Source organism: Schistocerca nitens, chromosome 6 (assembly GCF_023898315.1).
Source record: "Schistocerca nitens isolate TAMUIC-IGC-003100 chromosome 6, iqSchNite1.1, whole genome shotgun sequence".
NCBI lineage: Eukaryota > Metazoa > Arthropoda > Insecta > Orthoptera > Acrididae > Schistocerca > Schistocerca nitens.
The window spans coordinates 714,383,491-714,408,207 of NC_064619.1; the positions used below are offsets into that span (position 1 = coordinate 714,383,491).

The 24,717-nt window shown below is 39.6% G+C and overlaps 1 protein-coding gene across 1 annotated transcript in view; it reads left to right on the forward strand.

Moving 5' to 3' along the window:
* Positions 1–24,717, forward strand: part of LOC126263117 (endothelin-converting enzyme 1-like) — a 295,370-nt gene that overhangs the window by 165,368 nt on the left and 105,285 nt on the right. Inside the window, exon 8 of the mRNA XM_049960128.1 lies at positions 992–1,084. Within this exon, the coding sequence (XP_049816085.1) occupies positions 992–1,084 (93 nt within the window). The remainder of the gene's footprint in view (positions 1–991; positions 1,085–24,717) is intronic.

Here is a 24,717-nt window from a genome sequence, read left to right on the forward strand (position 1 = left end):
TCCAAAGTTTCTCATGAGAAAGGGTTTCACTTCACAACTCACCAACCTGAACATTCACTGTAGATACTCTACAAGTCAGTAGGTTCTGTTCACGTCTCCAGATTCTCATGCATCCATGAGAATAAAACATCATATAATACTACAAAAAATTGTTTCACTGTTCCAGTGACCCTGTGCCTAAGTATTCAAACACAGCATATCAACATTTGTGCTCAACCATGCAACTCAAATTTGTGACTTTCCACCAAACAATTGTGCTGAACAGTAAACACTAAAACACAGTTTAGGTATTAGGTGAAAATGATGATGAAAGATAACTAGTCAGTCAGACTTCATTTTTTGAAATTTTTTGCTGTTGATCAACGTATCTTCAGACTCTGGTACAGAATTAAATTTCCATACTGGCATATAGATGCATCAGCTAATGCACTAGTTAATGGAAGGACGAAATAATGGACAGAAAGACTTAAGATGTAGTAAAATATCCTGTGTATACTGTCTGTTGTGATCTTCCATCAAAATGAAGTATCCACATTCAGAATATTTCATAATACAGTGATAATCTATTTATTTATTTTATACTAGTAAACTATTTTCTGCTTTGAATTCATTCTCATGACAGTGTACTGAGAATGCATATGGCACATATGAGGATAAATTTGATCTGGCATTATTAATACAATTTCAGAGAATATTCCATCAGTAATCTGACACAAGTAGCATTTTCCTGGAAAAGTTATGATAATAACATCTTGTCCTTTACATGCTAATGGACTCACAGTCTACACTGAGCATGCAAAACAATTTTATGAAACATTTGAAGTTCCTTTTAATGTTCATCAGATTTTTTCTTCCTGTTTCCTGTAGCATCCTAAGGATCAACAGAACTTAACAAAATGTGATTTCAAGTAAGAGTTTTTATGGAAAGTCCTATTTTTAAAAAATTGTATATCTGTGAGTGTAAAATAATAATTTACCATGATGATTTCAGAAAATACCTAAGGAGGCTAAAGTACGGCAAGAACAGCTTACAAAGAAGTTCAGACCAGTAAAAATAGCAGACATGGATGGAATGTTTCCTTTGGTAAGTATGATTTTATAGAATTTCAAGCATAAAGCCACAGTTTAACTCTGCTGTAGAATATATACTGATAGGAATCTTCCCAACGGATCAAAGCATTGTGAGAAATTAACACAGGGAACAAATTTTTATCTTACTCTCTTACTCAGGGTTGCATCAAGAGTCAAACTGAAGTCATAATGCAGTGCAAAATATAGTTTTAGCCTGCCTGGGATGTTAACTGACATATTCATATACTGAATATCACATGAAAAAAAAAAAAAAAAAAAAAAAAAAAAAAAAAAAAAAAAACCATTTGTGATGAATTTCACACATTCTGTGTTCAATTGTCTTGTGGCAGTCATTTTGTTCAGACAGATTTCTTAAATGAATGAACTGTTTATTATATTAACCAGACTTCCAATAATACACTCTAAGAGAAAAAAGAAAGAAAAAAAGAAAAAAAATGAGGCACAGTGAAGAAATTCTCTGAATGTGACAGAAATCAGTAGATGTGATGCACATATACAGACAAACAAATGATAACAATTTCAAGAGAAAAAGACTCACAAATTTAGCAAGTAAATAATGCATTGACCCACCTCTGGCCCTTGTTCAAGCAATTACTTGTCTTGGCATTGACTGACAGAGTTGTTGGACATCCTCATGAGGTATTTTGTGCCAGATTATGTCCAGTTGGCACTTTAGATCAACAGAATACCAAGATGGTTGGAGCATTCCACCTATAAGACTCAAAACTGGGAGAGATCTGGTGACCTTGCTGGCCAAGTTAGGGTTTAGCAAGCACAAAGACAAGAAGCAGAAACCCTTCCATATGTGCTGGTGGGCATTATCCTGCTGAAATGTGAGCCCGAGATGGCTTGCTATGAAGGGCAACAAAATAGGGGATAGAATATTGTTGGCATACCATGGTAAGCCAAGACAGTGGTAAGACAACCAAATGGACCCTGTTATGAAATGAAATGGCACTCAAGATCATCACTCCTTGTTGTTGGGTGGTATGGTGGATGACAGTCAGGTTGGTATCCCACAGAATCTCCACACACATTTCCACTGGTCGTCAGAGCTCAGTTTTAAGTGGGACTCGTCACTGAAGACAATTCTACTCCAGTCAATGAGATGCCAGGCTGTAGGTGCCTTGGACAGTGGTGGTGCAACAACCAGACTACCTCCCGCCATACAGCACAACAACCAGGAATTATGATCTGGGGCACCATTTCATTTCTTAGCAGGACCCCTTTGGTTGCTGCTTGCAGCACTCTTACAGCAAATCAGTATGCTGGCAATATTCTATGCCCCATTTTGTTGCCTGTCATGGCAAGCCATCCTGAGCTTACATTTAAGCAAGATAATGTCCAACTGCACATGGCAAGAGTTTCTACTGTTTCTCTTCATGGTTGCCATGTTCTAATGTGGACAGCAATGTTGCCACATCTGTCCCCAACTGAGAATGTTTGGAGCATTATGGGTAGGACCTTTCAACCAGCTCAGGATTTTGGTGATCTAGTGCACCAATTGGATAGAATTTGGTACAGTATCCCTCAGGAGGAGGACATCCAACATCTCTATCAGTCAATGCCAAACTGAATAACTACTTGCATAAGGGCCAGATGGGGATCGACGTGTTATTGACTTGCTTAATTTGTGAAGCTCTTTCTCTTGAATAAATAATCCAATTTTTCCTAAATGGTTATCATTTATTTATCTGCATATGCACCCCACATCTACCAATTTCCATCCCATTTGAATAATTCCTTCATGGTGCATTATTTCTGTCTCTCTCTCTCTCTCTCTCTCTCTCTCTCCCTCCCTCTCCCTCCCCTCCCCCCTCTCTCTCTCTCTTAGAGTCTTATTATGGAATAGAAATGTTGCAGTTTTTGATTTGTTTAAAAGATTTTTTTGTCAGAAAATATCAAAGAAAACTGTGACATTTGGAAATCCATAGAAAACTAACAAATGAAAGGTAAGTTTATACAGCTAAGTGAAAAAGACATAATACATAGTTGAAGCAAAAAGTAACATAATTTTGTGGGGAGCACCTTCAGACTGATATAATTTTCCATAAATGGTAGTTTGATAAATAGTGGTATTCCTGCAAAAAAGAGAGAAAAGTGCACAAAAATATAAAAGAATAAATGATAATAATTATACAAAAAAGATAATCCACTTGAGAAAACTATGAAATTGCAAGAAGACAGAAGGGGAGTCATAACTTCAGGGTGTGAAATTCCAGTACTTTTGATAGACACATTTAAAAACAGAGATAAATATTCCTAGCCTTCAGAATCTTGATTCCTTCCTTTGGGAGGAAAAAGTGTTTGTCTTAGGAAGAGTGGCAAGCAGAAGCTACTCACCCATATCCTAGATTGACATGCATCCATCTTTTGTGAGGACTAGGAGAGAGAAACTTGAAGGAGCAGGCACCAGAGAAAGTGGAAGATAAAAGGTGCTTCATTGCTAAACACTTTACCTGCTTCAGTCCAGAGCTGACAGAAGGAGAGAGTGAGGACTAAGTTGGATTAACAGGAAGAAAAATGAGAAGTAGAATAAATAAAGTAATTAAAAACTGAGTGCAAAGTAGAAAAGAAAGAGATGCAGATGTCAAAATTAGGGAAGTGAAGATAAAAAAAGAAAAAAAAAGGAAGTGAAGTAAATAATGAAATACCACATATGAAACAAAATAATACCAATAAAATAATTTTGCTACTAAAAAAACACTGCAAAGTGGAATACCTCTTGAAACAAATATGCCCTCCTCCATTTCTAAATTTTTTCTTGTTGTTTTAATTTTTCATTGTTACATATCTTTTTCATTGACAGTGTTTCATAATACAGGAGGGGTCAGAAAGAGTCTGAAAAGCTTGTAAGGATGTTGAAAGGATAGGTTGTAGGTTGTGTTGAAAAACAGGTGTTAAGAAAAAATCTGATATGTTGCATCGTTTCTGAGTTAATTAGCACTGAAGTTAGCCAGGCAGACCATAGTGCATGAATGATCAGATGGCCTGCCAGGTGCAATTAGTGTCAGTTGTTCTCATAGCATAGATGACAGCATATGAGACTACTGAGCCTTTGGCTCATGTTTGATCCTCAACTTCGTCCCATGTCCAATATTTGCGTTACTCTCTAGTTTGCTTTTAGGATACCAAATGAAGAATATGTTTGGTGACACCATCTCTTGTGAGCCACTTGAATTGGTGCATGCAATGGCCTGATTGGCTAACTTCAGTGCTTATTAACTCAGAAACAGTGCAGCGTATCAATTTTTTTTCTTAACTACGTTGCTGCCAATGTTAATCTCAGAATATGTCATCGCTATCAGCTGCCTGTAGTTAGTTTGCTTGCCTATCATTTTATCTCATCTGTTCATAAAAACACACAGTATTCATGCAGTTATCATTCATCTTTCACAACTGGCACTGTCTACAGTTGAGCACATGTATATTGTGAAATAAATGATACACAATTTGTAAAGTACTTTGTAGCATTTATCACTACAATACTTATGCAGTCTTTAGACAAAGTCACAATGTATGTAGGACCTTAACCTACAACAGATCTGTCTGCATCGATAACTTGTGACTTCACTGATTTATCAGCAGCACTCCTTGAAGTGGAGGGCTGTAACTCATATGAAACTAACAACCTCATGTTTTTGAGACTAAACACATAAAGATTCCAGGAGAGCACTTTCTAAATAACATATGAAAAGATTGGTGTAGGTTCCCACTGCAATGCCACTTTTTAAGTATGTCTTCCAAATATGAAATAATCAACCTTAAATATAAAATAAACTGTTCTAACAGCCCTTGAGAAACAAGGCATTGATTGAACCTATGATTAGATGCTTAATAATATACATTTCATACCACAGTTCACAGTATACTTCATCATAATAACGGTAAATTTAAAGCTGAAGAAGGAGTCAGATAAGGAGATTCCATGTTACCAAAATAAATCTCAGTGGCCGTAGATAAAGTTTTCAGAACCTTATACTGCAGAAATGAAGGAGAATTATGTTAGTGGAACATATCTGACCCACTTTTGTTTTTTAAATGTCATTGCTACTAGTGTATATATACTTGATGTATATATAAACTTCAACAACTAATGAAAGATGTTAGCAGACTGAGTGTAATAGAAGGCCTACAGATCAGACTAAAACATAAAGTTTACTGTCAGTGTACATTACCATTTTTAATGTTTAGCAGTGAGACATGGGTTTTAGATGCATTCAAAAAAGTAAGATTGGCCTCAGGGACCTATTGAGTGATGCATGCTTGGAATTATCAGGAGACACACAAATACAAACAAATGGATCAGTAACTGAAACTTGCCCGCGAAAGGCAAAGGTCCCGAGTTCAAGTCTCGGTCGGGCACACAGTTTTAATCTGCCAGGAAGTTTCATATCAGCACACACTCCGCTGCAGAGTGAAAATCTCATTCTGGAAGCTTAAAATATGATTATGATTACAATTATGATTATGATTATGATGAATGATGACACTGCAGTATGAAATGGGTTAAGGTGAGCAGTAAATATATCACAATTTTGGTGGCAGGTAATCAGTATTGTTTATTTATCTGCATTTTTCCTTGCAAGGAGCCATCAAAATGATGGCTTTTAAACCAAATAAAACCATTGATGTAGAAACTTCAATCTGCCATTTTTAATTTTACTCTTTGCTGAAAGTAATTGTATTTTGTCCTGGTATTGTTGTAATGTATATCACAGCACCAAATAATTTCAGTTGATTGCAGGGTGTTACTGAGGTAGTGGAGAGGTAAGCCCCCACCAAGGACACTGACATAGGATGGGGATGGTGGTTGGGGAGGGGGAATGGGGGGGGGGGAGGATGAGATGAAGCCTTTCCATCAGCCCAGAACTGACAATGCACACTTTTGTCACAGTAGCATGTCTACATTGTCATTTTATCCAAGTAGCATCATAAATAGACATCTGTCAATAACGTGGTTTATGTGGTAGCACTGCACTTACTTAGTTCGTACAGCTGCTGCCTTCACAGCTCGCTCATATTCAATAATGTAGTTCATACTGCTACAGTTGGTGAGTAGATGCTAAAGGAAATATAGGTTTTTACAAAGGTTCCCAGTTTATGCTGACTGAAGTCTGGTGAGGGGCATGACAATGGTATAAACAATCAAAAACTGTGGAGGGGGTGTGTAATTTAATTGCCCCTGCTGCCAGTAGTTCTGCTGCTTGGTTGGTACAATCCTTTGCATAAATTAAAAAGAATTAAAGAATAAGCCTTCTGTGGCTGACTGATAATATTACAGGAGCTGTTATTGTCTCCACACAGCACACTTGTTTATCCCTTTCCTTTTATGTCTGATTATTAATTTTTGCACTATTAAAGATTAATAATTTGAAAAACAATAAAATCTATTATTTCTTATAAATAATACTAAAGTAATGAACAGTGGTTGCCATAAACAGTAAGATATAGATTTTGTTTTACTTCCAATTTTTTTTTTTTTTTTTTTTTTTTTTGTAGAAAATACATACACTTTGTTGTATTCAGTAAATCAGTTTGGCACCCAATGTTAAAGGTAGCTGGAAGTGAATCACCTACCACAGAAAAGTAGTTGCTGTACTGAAGTGACATACTTTCATCTTTGCAACTAATTGTGTCACCGGGCTGTCGTAACTAAAATACAAATAACATTGGCAACATTGTAGATAACAACTAATACTCATTTATGACGAGCATGTATTGCAATGTAATAAAAGTTCTGAACCTAGTCACAGAGATAACAAATTAATCTAATAACTCAGTCTGGACTTCTGAAAGACAGTTTATACTTCAGGCTCAGTTTATGATAAACAGTTTGTCACTCAGCATGAACTATCTGGTAACAGCTCATTGACAGCTATTGGGCTATAACAGAGGCAACTGTAAGGTAACTGGAACTGGACAGCAACTGGCAGAGTGAAGATTTGTGGAACCTTTTATCCACAGACAGTAGAAAAATCATCATCTATGCTCTATTTGACAGATGTAGGAAATAATTCCTTGTATCAGCACTGTGTGTGGTGGCTACATGGCTGTTGACAGATAGATAGAACTGTTTTAACGTCTTTTGGCAGAAGCATAATAAAGTTCCTGTTATTTATGCCATCTGTGTGGTGACTTTTTGGAACTATGTGATGCCACTCTGGAGAATGTGTGGCTAGTGGTTTTGGCTGTGTACTGTGTGTGGCAGTGTGTACAGCATCCCCCTGGAGTTCAGGGGAGGGGAAAGCAGATGAAGTTTGCTTTATTAGTTTTATGTTTCTATGTTTGTCGATGTACAAAGATCATGGGTGTACACATGTTGCTCCCTCTGACGTTTTCCTTTGTGAGTGGTAGATATGGGCAAACTCAGTCATCTTTGGGAACCACTTCACTGGTGATTGTTCCTTTTTGGGAACTATTCATTTTTACTTGTTCACCATTCATTTAAACAATGGAAAATCCAGGATGGAATGTAACAAATTATGAAAAGGACAGTTGCTGCTCACCGTATAGTGAAGATACTGATTTGCAGGCTGTCAAAAAGTGAGCTTTTGACCAACAGGGTGTTTGTTGAAAATAGACAACAAACTCATACACACTCACACAAATGCAATGCATGCACACATGACCACAGTCTCTGGCAGGCGAAGCCCATCCTTTTTTATTTTATTGTACATGCTACACAGATTTTAGGCAAATTTCCACAAAAATATCAAATATACAGGAATACTACTTCTGCATGATAAATTCATCAATTTCTTTATGTAGACAGTTTTCCATAGCTGACTTCATTCTTAGAAAGAATCACATTAGCTGGCTGATGTGATGGGCCAGTGATCACATTTACAACCCAGTGCAGACAATTCCAGACATCATTTGCTTTAACGGAAGATCATAGTCATAGCAAGTACAGTGTCTTCATTTTCAGTGCATTTACAGAAACTAATTGACTATATACGTACATCTGCATTACTATTATGAAATAATGAGAAATAAACTGTCATGTGTCAGATCAATATTAATAATTTTCTTTTACAACGTGTAGATGTGTAAATTAACTACACATCAAAGTGGCATACTATCTGTGTGGGAAGTGAAGATATATTAGAAAACTCATGATTTCCAATGCAGGAGTTTAGAAAGTGCATACTAAAGTTAGAAGCCTTGTCCAGCAAGGGAGCAACTACATAAATATGCCAGGAAATCATTGGAACTCTGTAAGTGGAAAGAAACAAGACATTTTTTTCAAGAGTAGAATCAAGTGAGCACAGGCAGCTAACAGATGAGAGTGAAACAAATATAAAATTCAACAATTCATTAAATATGTGTTAATGTACTTAGAATATAAATTTCACACACAAATGTATTTGAAAATAAAAGAAAAGCTCACTACACATATTTCAGTCATTTAACTTACTAGGTTAAAGGGGAGGATAAAGTTTATGAAACTCAGGATGAATAGCGTTTTAGTCAAATCATTAATTGCTTTCACAATAGTATAAAGTACAACCAGTTTTAGATGAGCATTTACTTTGATTGAAAACATTTTGGAAACAGATCCTTTGTATTTACCTCTCAGGTATAACATACATATATGAGGGGCTTTTGGTAAGGATGAAAGAATTAGCCAACTAGTTGCATATCACAAGTTTCTTAGAACCCTTGACCTAGGTTCCAATAATTATAAAATTATCTTCTTCAGGAGATTCATTGACTTACGCCATAGGGTGGTGGGGTTCCGGGTTCCGCTGAATAGGTCAGGAGTCCACTACACTCAGCTGGCGGCTACACAGGTAGTGGAGGCTGTGTGGCGTGGACTGGGCAGTTTTTTAGGTTAGAAGGCCTCAGGAAAGTACGGGGTGGGCTGCAATCTCAAAGGGTGCATGGCAAATACAGGACATGCTTGGATTAAGGAACAGTCAGAATTGTAGTTGTAAATTGTTGTAGTTGTGCTGGGAAAGTCCCTGAGCTTCAAGCGCTAATAGAAAGCACAGAAGCTGAAATCGTTATAGGTACAGAAAGCTGGCTAAAGCCTGAAATAAGTTCTGCAGAAATTTTTACGAAGTCTCAGACGGTGTTCAGGAAAGATAGATTAGGCAGAATTGGTGGTGGAGTGTTTGTGTCTGTCAGTAGTGGTTTATCTTGTAGTGAAGTCGAAGTAGATACTCCGTGCGAATTGGTATGGGTGGAGGTTATACTTAACAGCCGAACTAAGTTAATAATTGGCTCCTTCTACCAACCCCCAGACTCCGATGATATAGTTGCTGAACAGTTCAGAGAAAATTTGAGTCTCATAACAAATAAATACCCCACTCATATGGTTATAGTTGGTGAGGACTTCAACCTTCCCTCCATATGTTGGCAAAAATACTTGTTCAAAACCGGTGGTAGGCAGAAAACATCTTCCGAGATTGTCCTAAATGCTTTCTCCGAAAATTATTTCGAGCAGTTAGTCCACAAACCCACGCGAATTGTAAATGGTTGCGAAAACACACTTAACCTCTTAGCCACAAACAATCCAGAGCTAATAGAGAGCATTATGACTGATACAGGGATTAGTGATCACAAGGTCGTTGTAGCTAGGCTCAATACCATTTATTCCAAATCCACCAGAAACAAACGCAAAATAATTTTATTTAAAAAAGCGGATAAAGGGTCACTAGAAGCCTTACTAAGAGACAATCTCCATTCCTTCCGAAATGACTATGCAAATGTAGATGAGATGTGGCTCAAATTCAAAGATATAGTAGCAACAGCAATTGAGAGATTCATACCTCATAAATTGGTAAGAGATGGAACTGATCCCCCATGGTACACAAAACAGGTCCAAACATTGTTGCAGAGGCAACGGAAAAAGCATGCGAAGTTCAGAAGAACGCGAAATCCCGAAGATTGGCTAAAATTTACAGACGCGCGAAATTTGGCACGGACTTCAATGCAAGATGCCTTTAATAGGTTCCACAACGAATCATTGTCTCGAAATTTGGTAGAAAATCCAAAGAAATTCTGGTCGTATGTAAAGTACACAAGCGGCAAGATGCAGTCAATACCTCCGCTGCGCAGTGCCGATGGTACTGTTACCGACGACTGTGCCGCTAAAGCGGAGTTATTGAATGCGGTTTTCCGAAATTCCTTCACCAGGGAAGACGAATGGAATATTCCAGAATTTGAAACATGAACAGCTGCTTCTTAGAAGTAGATACCTTAGGGGTTGCGAAGCAACTCAAATCGCTTGATGCGGGCAAGTCTTCAGGTCCAGATTGTATACTGATTAGGTTCCTTTCAGATTACGCTGATACAATAGCTCCCTACTTAGCAATCATATACAACCGCTCACTCACCGATAGATCTGTACCTACAGATTGGAAAATTGCGCAGGTCGCACCAGTGTTTAAGAAGGGTAGTAGGAGTAATCCATCGAACTACAGACCTATATCATTGACGTCGGTTTGCAGTAGGGTTTTGGAGCATATACTGTATTCAAACATTATGAATCACCTCAAAGGGAACGATCTATTGATACATAATCAGCATGGTTTCAGAAAACATTGTTCTTGTGCAATGCAGCTAGCTCTTTATTCGCACGAAGTAATGGCCGCTATCGACAGGGGATCTCAAGTTGATTCCGTGTTTCTAAATTTCCGGAAAGCTTTTGACACCATTCCTCACAAGCGACTTCTAGTCATGCTGCGGGCCTATGGGGTATCATCTCAGTTGTGTGACTGGATTCGTGATTTCCTGTCAGGAAGGTCGCAGTTCGTAGTAATAGACGGCAAATCATCGAGTAAAACTGAAGTGATATCAGGTGTTCCCCAGGGAAGCGTCCTGGGACCTCTGCTGTTCCTGATCTATATAAATGACCTGGGTGACAATCTGAGCAGTTCTCTTAGGTTGTTCGCAGATGATGCTGTAATTTACCGTCTGGTAAGGTCATCCAAAGACCATTATCAGTTGCAAAGCGATTTAGAAAAGATTGCTGTATGGTGTGGCAGGTGGCAGTTGACGCTAAATAATGAAAAGTGTGAGGTGATCCATATGAGTTCCAAAAGAAATCCATTGGAATTTGATTACTCGATAAATAGTACAATTCTCAAGGCTGTCAATTCGACTAAGTACCTGGGTGTTAAAATTACGAACAACTTCAGTTGGAAAGACCACATAGATAATATTGTGGGGAAGGCGAGCCAAAGGTTGCATTTCATTGGCAGGACACTTAGAAGATGCAACAAGTCCACTAAAGAGACAGCTTACACTACACTCATTCATTCTCTGTTAGAATATTGCTGCACAGTGTGGGATCCTTACCAGGTGGGATTGACGGAGGACATCGAAAGGGTGCAAAAAAGGGCAGCTCGTTTTGTATTATCACGTAATAGGGGAGAGAGTGTGGCAGATGTGATATGCGAGTTGGGATGGAAGTCATTAAAGCAAAGATGTTTTTCGTCGCGGCGAGATCTATTTACAAAATTTCAGTCACCAACTTTCTCTTCCAAATGCGAAAATATTTTGTTGAGCCCAACCTACATAGGTAGGAATGATCATCAAAATAAAATAAGAGAAATCAGAGCTCGAACAGAAAGGTTTAGGTGCTTGTTTTTCCTGCACGCTGTTCAGGAGTGGAATGGTAGAGAGATAGTATGATTGTGGTTCGATGAACCCTCTGCCAAGCACTTAAATGTAAATTGCAGAGTAATGATGTAGATGTAGATGTAGATGTAGATGTAGATGTAGGAGGAGATTGTAACACCTAGATATTACCCACTTTGGAGTCTAATAGTTTATCCTGCATTTGCTGTTTCTGCTTTACTATAACCTTTTGGAATCAGTAAGTAATTTCTAAGTGTTACAATCTCCTTCTGATGAAGGTAATTTTATAACTATTGAAACTTGTATCAAGTGTTCTAATAAATCTGTGTCATGCAACTGGATGCTGATACTTACATTCTTTCCAAGACTAACACTTTACCATTGCTTTTACTGCCATGATCAAGATTTTAAAATATATGAGAGGATTATATTGATAGGTTTTGAATTATCTGCAAACTGTCTTCTTGAAGAACCATCTCATGGAGTACCTTTTCGTGCTTCAAGGGGATCTATTATACAAGTTGGATGGCGGAACCCGTTAATATGTTAAAAAAGTTTATGTTCTAAGATGAAGTAGAATTATGACAGCAAAAAGGAGACTGTAGTTTGCTCTGTTTGTATTTTCCCAACCAATATGTAAGTTGAAGGTAGATCTTCAGGAGCCAACCCTATCTAGGTTGCAGAATTGATTGAAAGCCTTATGTACATGTATGATGTCGCCAATAGTGATACTCTGTGTGTGCTGTTACAAAAACTAAAAGTCAGTTATGGATTCTGCCCACTGTTCAGTTGCCCCAATCCTCTGAATCAAAAATTAAGCAGAACCAACAAAGAAAAATATATAAGAATTCAAGTAGAAATCGATCAAATACCAAAACTTGTGGCAAGTAGGACTGAACAGTCTGTTCCTAACAAAATAAGAGTATCTATATGCAGATTTGATTTGAGTGACAAGTTCCTTGAGACTGATTCTTCACAGTGATATGAAAATAAAGATGTCATCATTGCTCTACACCTACTTACTAACCTGAAAGTTGTAAGGTATCCAACTGAGAGATGTCAAGCTCATGGAACATTGTTGTTTTGGTCTTCAGTCCAGAGACTGGTTTGATGCAGCTCTCCATGCTACTCTATCCTGTGCAAACTTCTTCATCTCCCAGTACCTACTGCAACCTACATCCTTCTGAATCTGTTTAGCGTATTCATCTCTTTGTCTCCTTCTACAATTTTTACCCTCCGCGCTGCCCTCCAATACTAAATTGGTGATCCATTGATGCCTCAGAATATGTCCTACCAACCGATCCCTTCTTCTAGTCACGTTCTGCCACAAATTTCTCCTCTCTCCAATTCTATTCAATACCTCCTCATTAGTTACATGATCTACCCATCTAACCTTCAGCATTCTTCTGTAGCACCACATTTCGAAAGCTTCTATTCTCATTTTGTCTAAACTATTTATTGTCCACGTTTCACTTCCATACATGGCCACACTCCATTAAATATACTTTCAGAAATGACTTCCTGACACTTAAATCTATACTTGATGTTAACAAATTTCTCTTCTTCAGAAACGCTTTCCTTGCCATTGCCAGTCTACATTTTATATCCTCTCTACTTCGACCATCGTGAGTTATTTTGCTTCCCAAATAGCAAAACTCCTTTACTACTTTAAGTGTCTCATTTCTTAATCTAATTCCCTCAGCATCACCCAACTTAATTCGACTACATTCCATGATCCTTGTTTTGCTTTTGTTGATGTTCATCTTATATCCTCCTTTCAAGACACTGTCCATTCCGTTCAGCTGCTCTTTCAGGTCCTTTGCTGTCTCTGACAGAATTACAATGTCATCAGTGAACCTCAAAGTTTTAATTTCTTCTCCATAGATTTTAATTCCTACTCCAAATTTTTCTATTGTTTCCTTTACTGCTTGCTCAATATACAGATTGGATAACATCAGGAATAGGCTACAACCCTGTCTCACTCCCTTCCCAACCACTGCTTCCCTTTCATGCCCCTCGACTCTTATAACTGCCATCTGGTTTCTGTAAAAATTGTAAATAGCGTTTTGCTCCCTGCATTTTACCCCTGCCACCTTCAGAATTTGAAAGAGAGTATTCCAGGCAACATTGTCAAAAGCTTTCCCTAAGTCTACAAATGCTAGATAGGTAGGTTTGCCTTTCCTTAATCTATTTTCTCAGATAAGTCGTAGGGTCAGTATTGTCTCACATATTCCAACATTTCTATGGAATCCAAACTGATCTTCCCTGAGATTGGCTTCTACCAGTTTTTCCATTCGTCTGTAAAGAATTCGTGTTAGTATTTTGCAGCCGTGGCTTATTAAACTGATAGTTCGGTAATTTTCACATCTGTCAACCCCTGCTTTCTTCAGGAATGGAATTATTATATTCTTTTTGAAGTCTGAGGACATGTTGCCTGTCTCATACACCTTGCTCACCAGATGGTAGAGTTTTGTCAGGGCTGGCTCTCCCAAGGCTATCAGTAGTTCTAATGGAATGCTGTCTACTCCTGGAGCCTTGTTTCGACTTAGGTCTTTCAGTACTCTGTCAAACTTTTCAAGCAGTATCATATCTCCCATTTCATCTTCATCTACATCCTCTTCCATTTCCATAATATTGTCCTCAAGAACATTGCCCTTGTATAGACCCTCTATATACTCCTTCCACCTTTCAGCTTTCCCTTCTTTGCTTACAACTGGGTTTCCAACTGAGCTCTTGATATTCATGCAAATGGTTCTCTTTTGTCCAAAGGTCTCTTTAATTTTCCTGTAGGCAGTATCTATCTTACCCCTAGTGATATACGCCTCTACATCCTTACATTTGTCCTCTAGCCATCCCTGCTTAGCTATTTTGCACTTCCTGTTGATCTCATTTTTGAGACGTTTGTATTCCTTTTTGCCTACTTCATTTACTGCATTTTTGTATTTTCTCCTTTCATCAATTACATGCAGTATCTCTTCTGTTACCCAAGGATTTCTATTATCCCTCGTCTTTTTACCTACTTGATCCTCTGCTGCCTTCACTACTTCATCCCTCAGAGCTACCCATTCTTCTTCTACTGTATTTCTTTCCCCCATTTGTGACAATTGCTCCCTTATGCTCTCCCTGAAACTCTGTACAACCTCTGGTTCTGTCAGTTTATCCAAGTCCCATCTTCTCAAATTCCCACCTTTTTGTAGTTACTTTAGTTTTAATCTACAGTTCATAACCAATAGATTGTGGTCAGAGTCCACACCTGTCCCTGGAAATGTCTTACAATTTAAAACCTGGTTCCTAAATCTCTGTCTGATCATTATATAATCTATTTGAAACATGTCAGTATCTCCAGGCTTCTTCCATGTATACTTCTTTTATGATTCTTGAATCAAGTGTTAGCTACGATTAAGTTATGCTCTGTGCAAAATTCTACCAGGCAGCTTTATCTTTCATTCCTCACCCCCATTCCATATTCACCTACTACGTTTCCTTCTCTTCCTTTTCCTACTGTCAAATTCCAGTCACACATTACTATTAAATTTTAGTCTCCCTTCACTATCTGAATAATTTCTTTTATCTCATCATACATTCTATCAATCTCTTCATCATTTGTGGAGCTAGTCAGCATAAAACTTATACTGCTGTGGTAGCAGTTTTAAATTTAATTAAATTTTGAAATTTTTTAACCTACCTGTCTGATTAAGGGATCTGAGATTCCATGCTCCGACCCATAGAACGCCAGTTGTCTTTTTCCTGATAACAATCTCCTCCTGAGTAGTCCCCGCCCGGAGATCCAAATGGGGGACTATTTTACCTCCGGAATATTTTACCCAAGAGTATGCCATCATCATTTTAGCATACAGTAAAGCTGCATGCCCTCAGGATACAGCATATCCAGACACTCCGGGATGATGATGGCATTGAAACAGAGGACGACACGCGTAAAGCTGAAATACTAAACACCTTTTTCCAAAGCTGTTTCACAGAGGAAGACCGCACTGCAGTTCCTTCTCTAAATCCTCGCACAAACGAAAATATGGCTGACATCGAAATAAGTGTCCAAGGAATAGAAAAGCAACTGAAATCACTCAACAGAGGAAAGTCCACTGGACCTGACGGGATACCAATTCGATTCTACACGGAGTACGCGAAAGAACTTGCCCCGCTTCTAACAGCCGTGTACCGCAAGTCTCTAGAGGAACGGAGGGTTCCAAATGATTGGAAAAGAGCACAGGTAGTCCCAGTCTTCAAGAAGGGTCATCGAGCAGATGCGCAAAACTATAGACCTATATCTCTGACGTCGATCTGTTGTAGAATTTTAGAACATGTTTTTTGCTCGAGTATCATGTCGTTTTTGGAAACCCAGAATCTACTATGTAGGAATCAACATGGATTCCGGAAACAGCGATCGTGTGAGACCCAACTCGCGTTATTTGTTCATGAGACCCAGAAAATATTAGATACAGGCTCCCAGGTAGATGCTATTTTTCTTGACTTCCGGAAGGCGTTCGATACAGTTCCGCACTGTCGCCTGATAAACAAAGTAAGAGCCTACGGAATATCAGACCAGCTGTGTGGCTGGATTGAAGAGTTTTTAGCAAACAGAACACAGCATGTTGTTATCAATGGAGAGACATCTACAGACGTTAAAGTAACCTCTGGCGTGCCACAGGGGAGTGTTATGGGACCATTGCTTTTCACAATATATATAAATGACCTAGTAGATAGTGTCGGAAGTTCCATGCGGCTTTTCGCGGATGATGCTGTAGTATACAGAGAAGTTGCAGCATTAGAAAATTGTAGCGAAATGCAGGAAGATCTGCAGCGGATAGGCACTTGGTGCAGGGAGTGGCAACTGTCCCTTAACATAGACAAATGTAATGTATTGCGAATACATAGAAAGAAGGATCCTTTATTGTATGATTATATGATAGCGGAACAAACACTGGTAGCAGTTACTTCTGTAAAATATCTGGGAGTATGCGTGCGGAACGATTTGAAGTGGAATGATCATATAAAATTAATTGTTGGTAAGGCGGGTGCCAGGTTGAGATTCATTGGGAGAGTGCTTAGAAAATGTAGTCCATCAACAAAGGAGGTGGCTTACAAAACACTCGTTCGACCTATACTTGAGTATTGCTCATCAGTGTGGGATCCGTACCAGATCGGGTTGACGGAGGAGATAGAGAAGATCCAAAGAAGAGCTGCGCGTTTCGTCACAGGGTTATTTGGTAACCGTGATAGCGTTACGGAGATGTTTAGCAAACTCAAGTGGCAGACTCTGGAAGAGAGGCGCTCTGCATCGCGGTGTAGCTTGCTCGCCAGGTTTCGAGAGGGTGCGTTTCTGGATGAGGTATCGAGTATATTGCTTCCCCCTACTTATACCTCCCGAGGAGATCACGAATGTAAAATTAGAGAGGTTAGAGCGCGCACGGAGGCTTTCAGACAGTCGTTCTTCCCGCGAACCATACGCGACTGGAACAGGAAAGGGAGGTAATGACAGTGGCACGTAAAGTGCCCTCCGCCACACACCGTTGGGTGGCTTGCGGAGTATGAATGTAGATGTAGATGTAGATAAAGTGCGGCTGTAGTTTCCCCTTGCTTTCAGCCATTCGCAGTACCAGCACAGCAAGGCCGTTTTGGTTAGTGTTACAAGGCCCAATCAGTCAATCATCCAGAGTGCTGCCCCTGCAACTACTGAAAAGGCTGTTGCCCCTCTTCAGGAACCACAAGTTTGTCTGGCTTCTCAACTGATACCCCTCCATTGTAATTGCACCTACGGTACGGCTATCTGTATCGTTGAGGCTTGCAAGCCTCCCCGCCAATGGCAAGGCCCATGGTTCTTGTGGGGGAGGGGGCATGGAACATTATAATCAATAAATTATAGAAAAACAAGGAACAGAAGTTAACCATACAAGTATCTCAGTATATGAGTTTCCCCACAAGGTTCCAGATAAGGAAAAAGAGACTTTATTGAAGAGTAATTATGCTTAAAATAAAATGTGATTTGCTCATCATATTTCCCTCACATGCTTAGTAAATGTAAGTCTATAGGTTGTATTTGTAAAGTTAATACAGCAATATGCCATTAATAATAAAATTAAAAGTAAAAATGTATTTCATTAAAATGCTATTTCTGAACAATATTTTTGACATAAAAAGTAAATACAGTTTTATGCCATTCTGAGATTTTTTAAATGGAGAGACACTGATTACCCTTTTCCATCTGACCTGGCATCAGGCACCACTCATTTTTTGTGCAAAGTAACTGTACTGGGGCACCACAAAGAAGCAATCAAACTTCAAAAATAAAAACCCCCATAAGTGTTGTGTTGTATTTTTGGGAGAAATGTGAAAATGACAAGCAAGGTTTATATACACTTTCTAACACAACACATAAAAAATTATTAAAGATAAAAAAAGGAGGCTGCCTGTTTTACTTGATCAAACAAAAAGTAACTTACCTTGTGATAAGTATGTGTTCTATGGTTGATCAAAATGACAAAGAGATAAACAATTTCTCATTTTGTTGCCTGAAAAATATGTATTACATACAACTTAATTTTTATGGAAGTATGTAATTATAAGAAAAAGTTCAACTGGAATGAGTGGCTGCACAAAAAGAAATGAGACCAGCCAATGTGAACTATGAATGACAGTTACTGGGAATGAAACTGACCATGGCCATAGTGAATGACAAATGACCATTCTTGGGAACTCGCCGACAGTGACTGAAGTGAATGGTGAATGACTGTTCATTGGGAGTTGTTATTAAATTCTTTAATTCACTTTAGTGATTCATTCTTTAGGATCCATTAATTTACATCTACATCTACATCCATACTCCGCAAGCCACCTGACGGTGTGTGGTGGAAGGTACCTTGAGTACCTCTATCGGTTCTCCCTTCTATTCCAGTCTCGTGTATTGTTTGTGGAAAGAAGGATTATTGGTATGCCTCTATGTGGGCTCTAATCTCTCTGATTTTATCCTCATGGTCTCTTCACGAGATATATGTAGGAGGGAGCAATATACTGCTTGACTCCTCGGTGAAGGTATGTTCTCGAAACTTCAACAAAAGCTCACACCGAGCTACTGAGCATCTCTAGTGCAGGGTCTTCCACTGGAGTTTATCTATCATCTCTGTAATGCTTTTGCGATTACTAAACGTTCCTGTAACGAAGCGCGCTGCTCTCCGTTGGATCTTCTCCATCTCTTCTATCAACCCTATCTGGTACGGATCCCACACTGCTGAGCAGTATTCAAGCAGTGGGCAAACAAGTGTACTGTAACCTACTTCCTTTGTTTTCAGATTGCATTTCCTTAGGATTCTTCCAATGAATCTCAGTCTGGCATCTGCTTTATCGACGATCAACTTTATATGATCATTCCATTTTAAATCACTCCTAATGCATACTCCCAGATAATTTATGGAATTAACTGCTTCCAGTTGCTGACCTGCTATATTGTAGCTAAATGATAAGGGATATTTCTTTCTATGTATTTGCAGCACATTACACTTGTCTACATTGAGATTCAATTGCCATTCCCTGCACCATGCGTCAATTTGCTGCAGATCCTCCTGCATTTCAGTACAATTTTCCATTGTTACAACCTCTTGATATACCACAGCATCGTCCACAAAAAGCCTCAGTGAACTTCCAATGTCATCCACAAGGTCATTTATGTATATTGTGAATAGCAACTGTCCTACGACACTCCCCTGCGGCACACCTGAAATCGCTCTTACTTCGGAAGACTTCTCTCCATTAAGAATGACATGGTGCGTTCTGTTATCTAAGAACTCTTCAATCCAATCACACAATTGGTCTGATAGTCCATACGCTCTTACTTTGTTCATTAAACGACTGTGGAGAACTGAATCGAACGCCTTGTGGAAGTCAACAAACACGGCATCTACCTGGGAACCCGTGTCTATGGGCCTCTGAGTCTCGTGGACTAATAGCACGAGCTGGGTTTCACACAATCATCTTTTTCGAAACCCATGCTGATTCCTACAGAGTAGATTTCTAGTCTCCAGAAATGTCATTATACTCGAACATAATACGTGTTCCAAAATTCTACAACTGATAGACGTTAGTGATATAGGTCTATAGTTCTGCACATCTGTTTGACGTCCCTTCTTGAAAATGGGGATGACATGTGCCCTTTTCCAATCCTTTGGAACGCTACAATCTTCTAGAGACCTACAGTACACCGCTGCAAGAAGGGATTGGGGGGGAGGGGGGGGGGGGGGGCAAGTTCCTTCGCGTACTCTGTGTAAAATCGAACCGGTATCCCATCAGGTCCAGCGATTTTAATTGTTTCTCTATCCCTCTGTCATCTATTTCGATATCTACCATTTTGTCATCTGTGCGACAATCTAGAGAAGGAACTACAGTGCAGTCTTCCTCTGTGAAACAGCTTTGGAAAAAGACATTTAGTATTTCGGCCTTTAGTCTGTCATCCTCTGTTTCAGTACCATTTTGGTCACAGAGTGTCTGGACATTCTGTTTTGATCCATCTACCGCTTTGACATAAGACCAAAATTTCTTAGGATTTTCTGCCACGTCAGTACATAGAACTTTACTTTCGAATTCATTGAATGCCTCTAGCATACCCCTCCTCACACTACATTTTGCTTCGCGTAATTTTTGTTTGTTTGCAAGGCTTTGGCTATGTTTATGTTTGCTGTGAAGTTCCCTTTGCTTCCACAGCAGTTTCCTAACTGAGTTGTTGTACCACGGTGGCTCTTTTCCATCTCTTATGATCTTGCTTGGCATATACTCATCTAACGCATATTTTACAATGGTTTTAAACTTTGTCCACTGATCCTCAACACTATCTGTACTTGAGACAAAACTGTTGTGTAGAGCTGTCAGGTACTCTGAAATCTGCTTTTTATCACTTTTGATAAACAGAAAAATCTTCCTACCTTTTTAATATTTCTATTTACGGCTGAAATCACCGATGCTGTAACTGCTTAATGATCACTGATTCCCTGTTCTGCATTAACTGTTTCAAATAGTTTGGGTCTGTCTGTCACCAGAAGGTCTAATATGTTATCGCCTCGAGTTGGTACTCTGTTTAACTGCTCAAGGTAGTTTTCAGATAAAGCACTTAAAAAAATTTCACTGGATTCTTTGTCCCTGCCACCTGTTATGAATGTTTGAGTCTCCCAGTCTATATCTGGCAAATTAAAATCTCCACCCAGAACTATAACATGGTGGGAAAATTTACTTGAAATATTTTCCAAATTATCCTTCAGGTGCTCAGCCACAACAGCTGCTGAGCCAGGGGGCCTATAGAGACATCCAATTATCATGTCTGAGCCTGCTTTAACCATGACCTTCACCCAAATTATTTCACATTTTGGATCTCCGTCAATTTCCTTCAATGTTATTGCACTTCTTATTGCTATAAACATGCCTCCCCCTTCACTGTCCAGCCTGTCTCTGTGGTATATATTCCAATCTGAGTTTAGAATTTCATTACTGTTTACATCTGGTTTCAGCCAACTTTCTGTCCTTAGTACTATGTGGGCATTGTGATGGTTTATTAATGAGAGCAGTTCTGGGACCTTTCTATAGATGCTCCTGCAGTTTACCATTAGCACATTAATGGTGTTATTCCCTGTTGCATTTTGCCTACTCCTACCTTGTCGCGTCTCAGGAGGTGTCTTGTCGGGCCTAGGGAGGGAATTATCTAACCTAAAAAACCCACATGTTCACTCCACACATACTCCGCTACCCTTGTAGCCACTTCCTGCATGTAGTGCACGCCTGACCTATTCAGGGGGACCCTACATTTCTCCATCCGATAGTGGAGGTCGAGAAATTTGCACCCCAGATCTCCGCAGAATCGTCTGAACCTCTGGTTTAAGCCTTCCACTTGGCTCCAAACCAGAGGACCACGATCGGTTCTGGGAACAATACTACAAATAGTTAGCTCAGATTCCACTCCGCAAGCGAGGCTTTCCATGTTCACCAACTCCGCCAACTGCCTGTATGAACTGAGGATGACCTCTGAACCCAGACGGCAGCAGTCATTGGTGCCAACATGAGCAATAATTTGCAGTCGGGATTCACTCAGTGCTCTCTATCGCCACCGGCAGGGCCTCCTCCACATCTCGGATGAGACCCCCCGGCAAGCAGACAGAGTGAACACTGGCCTTCTTCCCCGACCTTTCTGCTATTTTCCTAAGGGGCTCTATCACCCCCCTAACGGTGGGGCCCCCAATCACTAATAAACCCCTCCCCCCCTGTGCCTGCTCGGACCTTGCTGAAGGAGCGGTCACATGTCCACTCACAGGCAGAGTGTGCGATGCCACACAGCCAGCCTCCACATTGACCCTCCGCCTTGTGTGCCGTGAACGCCGCTGAACCCACCACTCCCCTTGGGGAGAGGGTGGCCCAACTGTGACCGGTACCCTCGAAGATGTCTCGACAGCAGGGACAGTGGGTGAAGCATGTAACACACGGGGTGTACCATACGACACACCAGACTCCCCACTGCTGCTACACTCCGAGGCAGCAGCCTGAAGATGGCTGACCGCGGCCATCAACACGTTCAGCTGTTCGATAACAGTGGCCAGCTCCTCCTGCGTCCGTACACAACAGTCACACATCCTATCCATCCTAAGAAATCAATTTACTGTAGAGAGTTAATCAACTTTTAACTAGACTGCTAATTCACTAAAGGCAGCTGACAGTTGACTAAACTGTGGTTACTAGACACTTCTTGTAGAAAACAATGAAAATAGCACTACCTGTCTTTGGACTGTATTCAAAACAAACACTAGTACTACTGGCACTATGGCTGACTAAAGGGACTCTCTCTGACTGTATTCAAAACAAACATGAAATCTATGGAACACTATTACTAGCGCTCGACAATTAAAGCTTCCTAAAAGAAAAAACACACGGAAGAAGAAGTGACAAGTAAGAAAAATACAGTTAATACTTAAATTAACGTAGCTCGCTGCACAGCAAACGTGACGCAGATGGCAGTTATGACGACCATTCATGAATGACCAATGTCTAGTGAGTGGATTGTCAGTCTAGCGAATGACATGTCAGTTTCTATGCATTTTTCAGGAGGCACAACATCCACATATGAGTGTTGTCAGTTGGCTGTAGTTTGTTCCCATAGCCAGAGGCGAAGCTAGGAGTGGCTGCTAGCTACATCAGTTGGTCCTCAAGATGGTTGAGTACAGTGAAGTCATCTTGTGAGCCTAAAAAAGAGAACAACATAGGTGTACTACTTGTATGTGTACAAGTGCATTGCAGCCTCATTTTATATCTGTGGTGCAATGTGGCAACATTAGGAGTTATAACTTTAGGCATGACACCTCTGAGCTGCTGTATGTCTTTGCCTGGTAGCCATGATTTGTTTTGACATTTTTATCTTATAATGAGTACCTGATCATTAATTTTTTTATAAAAAAAAAAGGTTTCAGTCTGTGGATGCATGAGTCACTTTTAAATTGACTAATTATGATGTGGTCTCCCATTTAATTTTCCAGCTGGATGTGTAGTGGCTCTATACTAAGAAATAAATACTAATAAATCATTTCTCTTGCTATTCTGCTGAATGAGATATGTCATCTGAGACTTAACTTATGCACAAATCATTCATCATGTCCATTGGGTTCAGACTGAAATTGTGTGGTGTTGAAATGAGAAATGCCATTTCTATCACAAAAAGATTTCAACTTGTGAGATGAAAATTGTGTGCCATTGTCTGTGACTACTGATTTTGGCAATCATTCCATGGAGAAAATCCTTCACAAAGCCTGAACAGTTTTCGTAGTTGTTTGTTAACTGTGGAAAATGTATTTAGAGATTCCAAGAATTTTAACATGTCAACAGCACCATGAGTCCATATGGCAAAGATGTCACCAATGTATCTAAACCAGGCCAGGGCTGAAGGCTTATGGATCCCAGAAAAACCCCATCTAAGCAACCCATGAAAAGTGTGGCATAGGAAGGAGCCATCTTGGTCCCCATGGCTGTGCCCCTGATCTGTCTGTATATCTGCCCTTCAGAGGTAATGTAGTTGCTGGTAAGTATAAAGTTGATTAAGGTGACCAGGAAGGATGTCATAGGTCTGGAATCAGATGGGCACTGACTGAGGAGATATTTAGCAGCAGACAGACCATGTACATGTGGAATGTTGGTATGGAGGGAGATGGCATCAATGTGGTGTTTTTAACATAGGAGGGAAGTCTTTGTACTATGGATTACATGTTTTGATCAACTAAGGCAGATATATGTTCATTGGGTGCTTTGAAAGCAGCAACTATGAGATGGCCAGGGTGATTGTGTTTGTGGATCTTAAGAGGATACTCCCATTGCTCAGGTTCCACAGAGGTAGATTCATTGTCCGCTGAGAGGATAATGATAGAGTCATCAGCTTTTAGGGAATGAAGGGCCTGGAGTTCTACAGAGGATAGGTTAGGGTCATGTTGTAGGAACCTGAGAAAGGGTTGTGAAACAATGTTGGACATGAGGAATTCCTTGAAGACTTGTAAGGGATGATTTTGTGGTAGTTGTGGTGGATCAAGTTGGGATTTTGGTCAGAACTGCTCAAGGCAGGGTTCAATATCTTGGTTGCTGTTGGAATGGTTTCGGGATTGGATTGCAATATAATGTATCCAGTTGACATTACGTGTGAAGGAAAGTAGGTCCTTCATCAATGCAGATTAATTAAATGCAGGTTTAGGGCTGAAAGTGTTATTTTTGTTTTGAAACAACTGCTCAAAATAAATCTGCTCCTAAAAGAGTGTAAAACATCTCAGATTTATTTTATGAGCATAACATGGAGTCATAGGAGCGGTGACATACGTGGCATACTTTACTACTAAAAAATCACCCATAAAATACTTGAATATGGTATAAGGCCGAAACTGTACAATCGTACATGAAATAAAGAGAATGGGAGCTGAAGGCATCATGAAATCTTTAGAAAAACTCATAGCAGCTGCAGACCCTATGGCAATGAAAATGTAAACAAATTGTTATATGCAAAACTGTAAATAACAA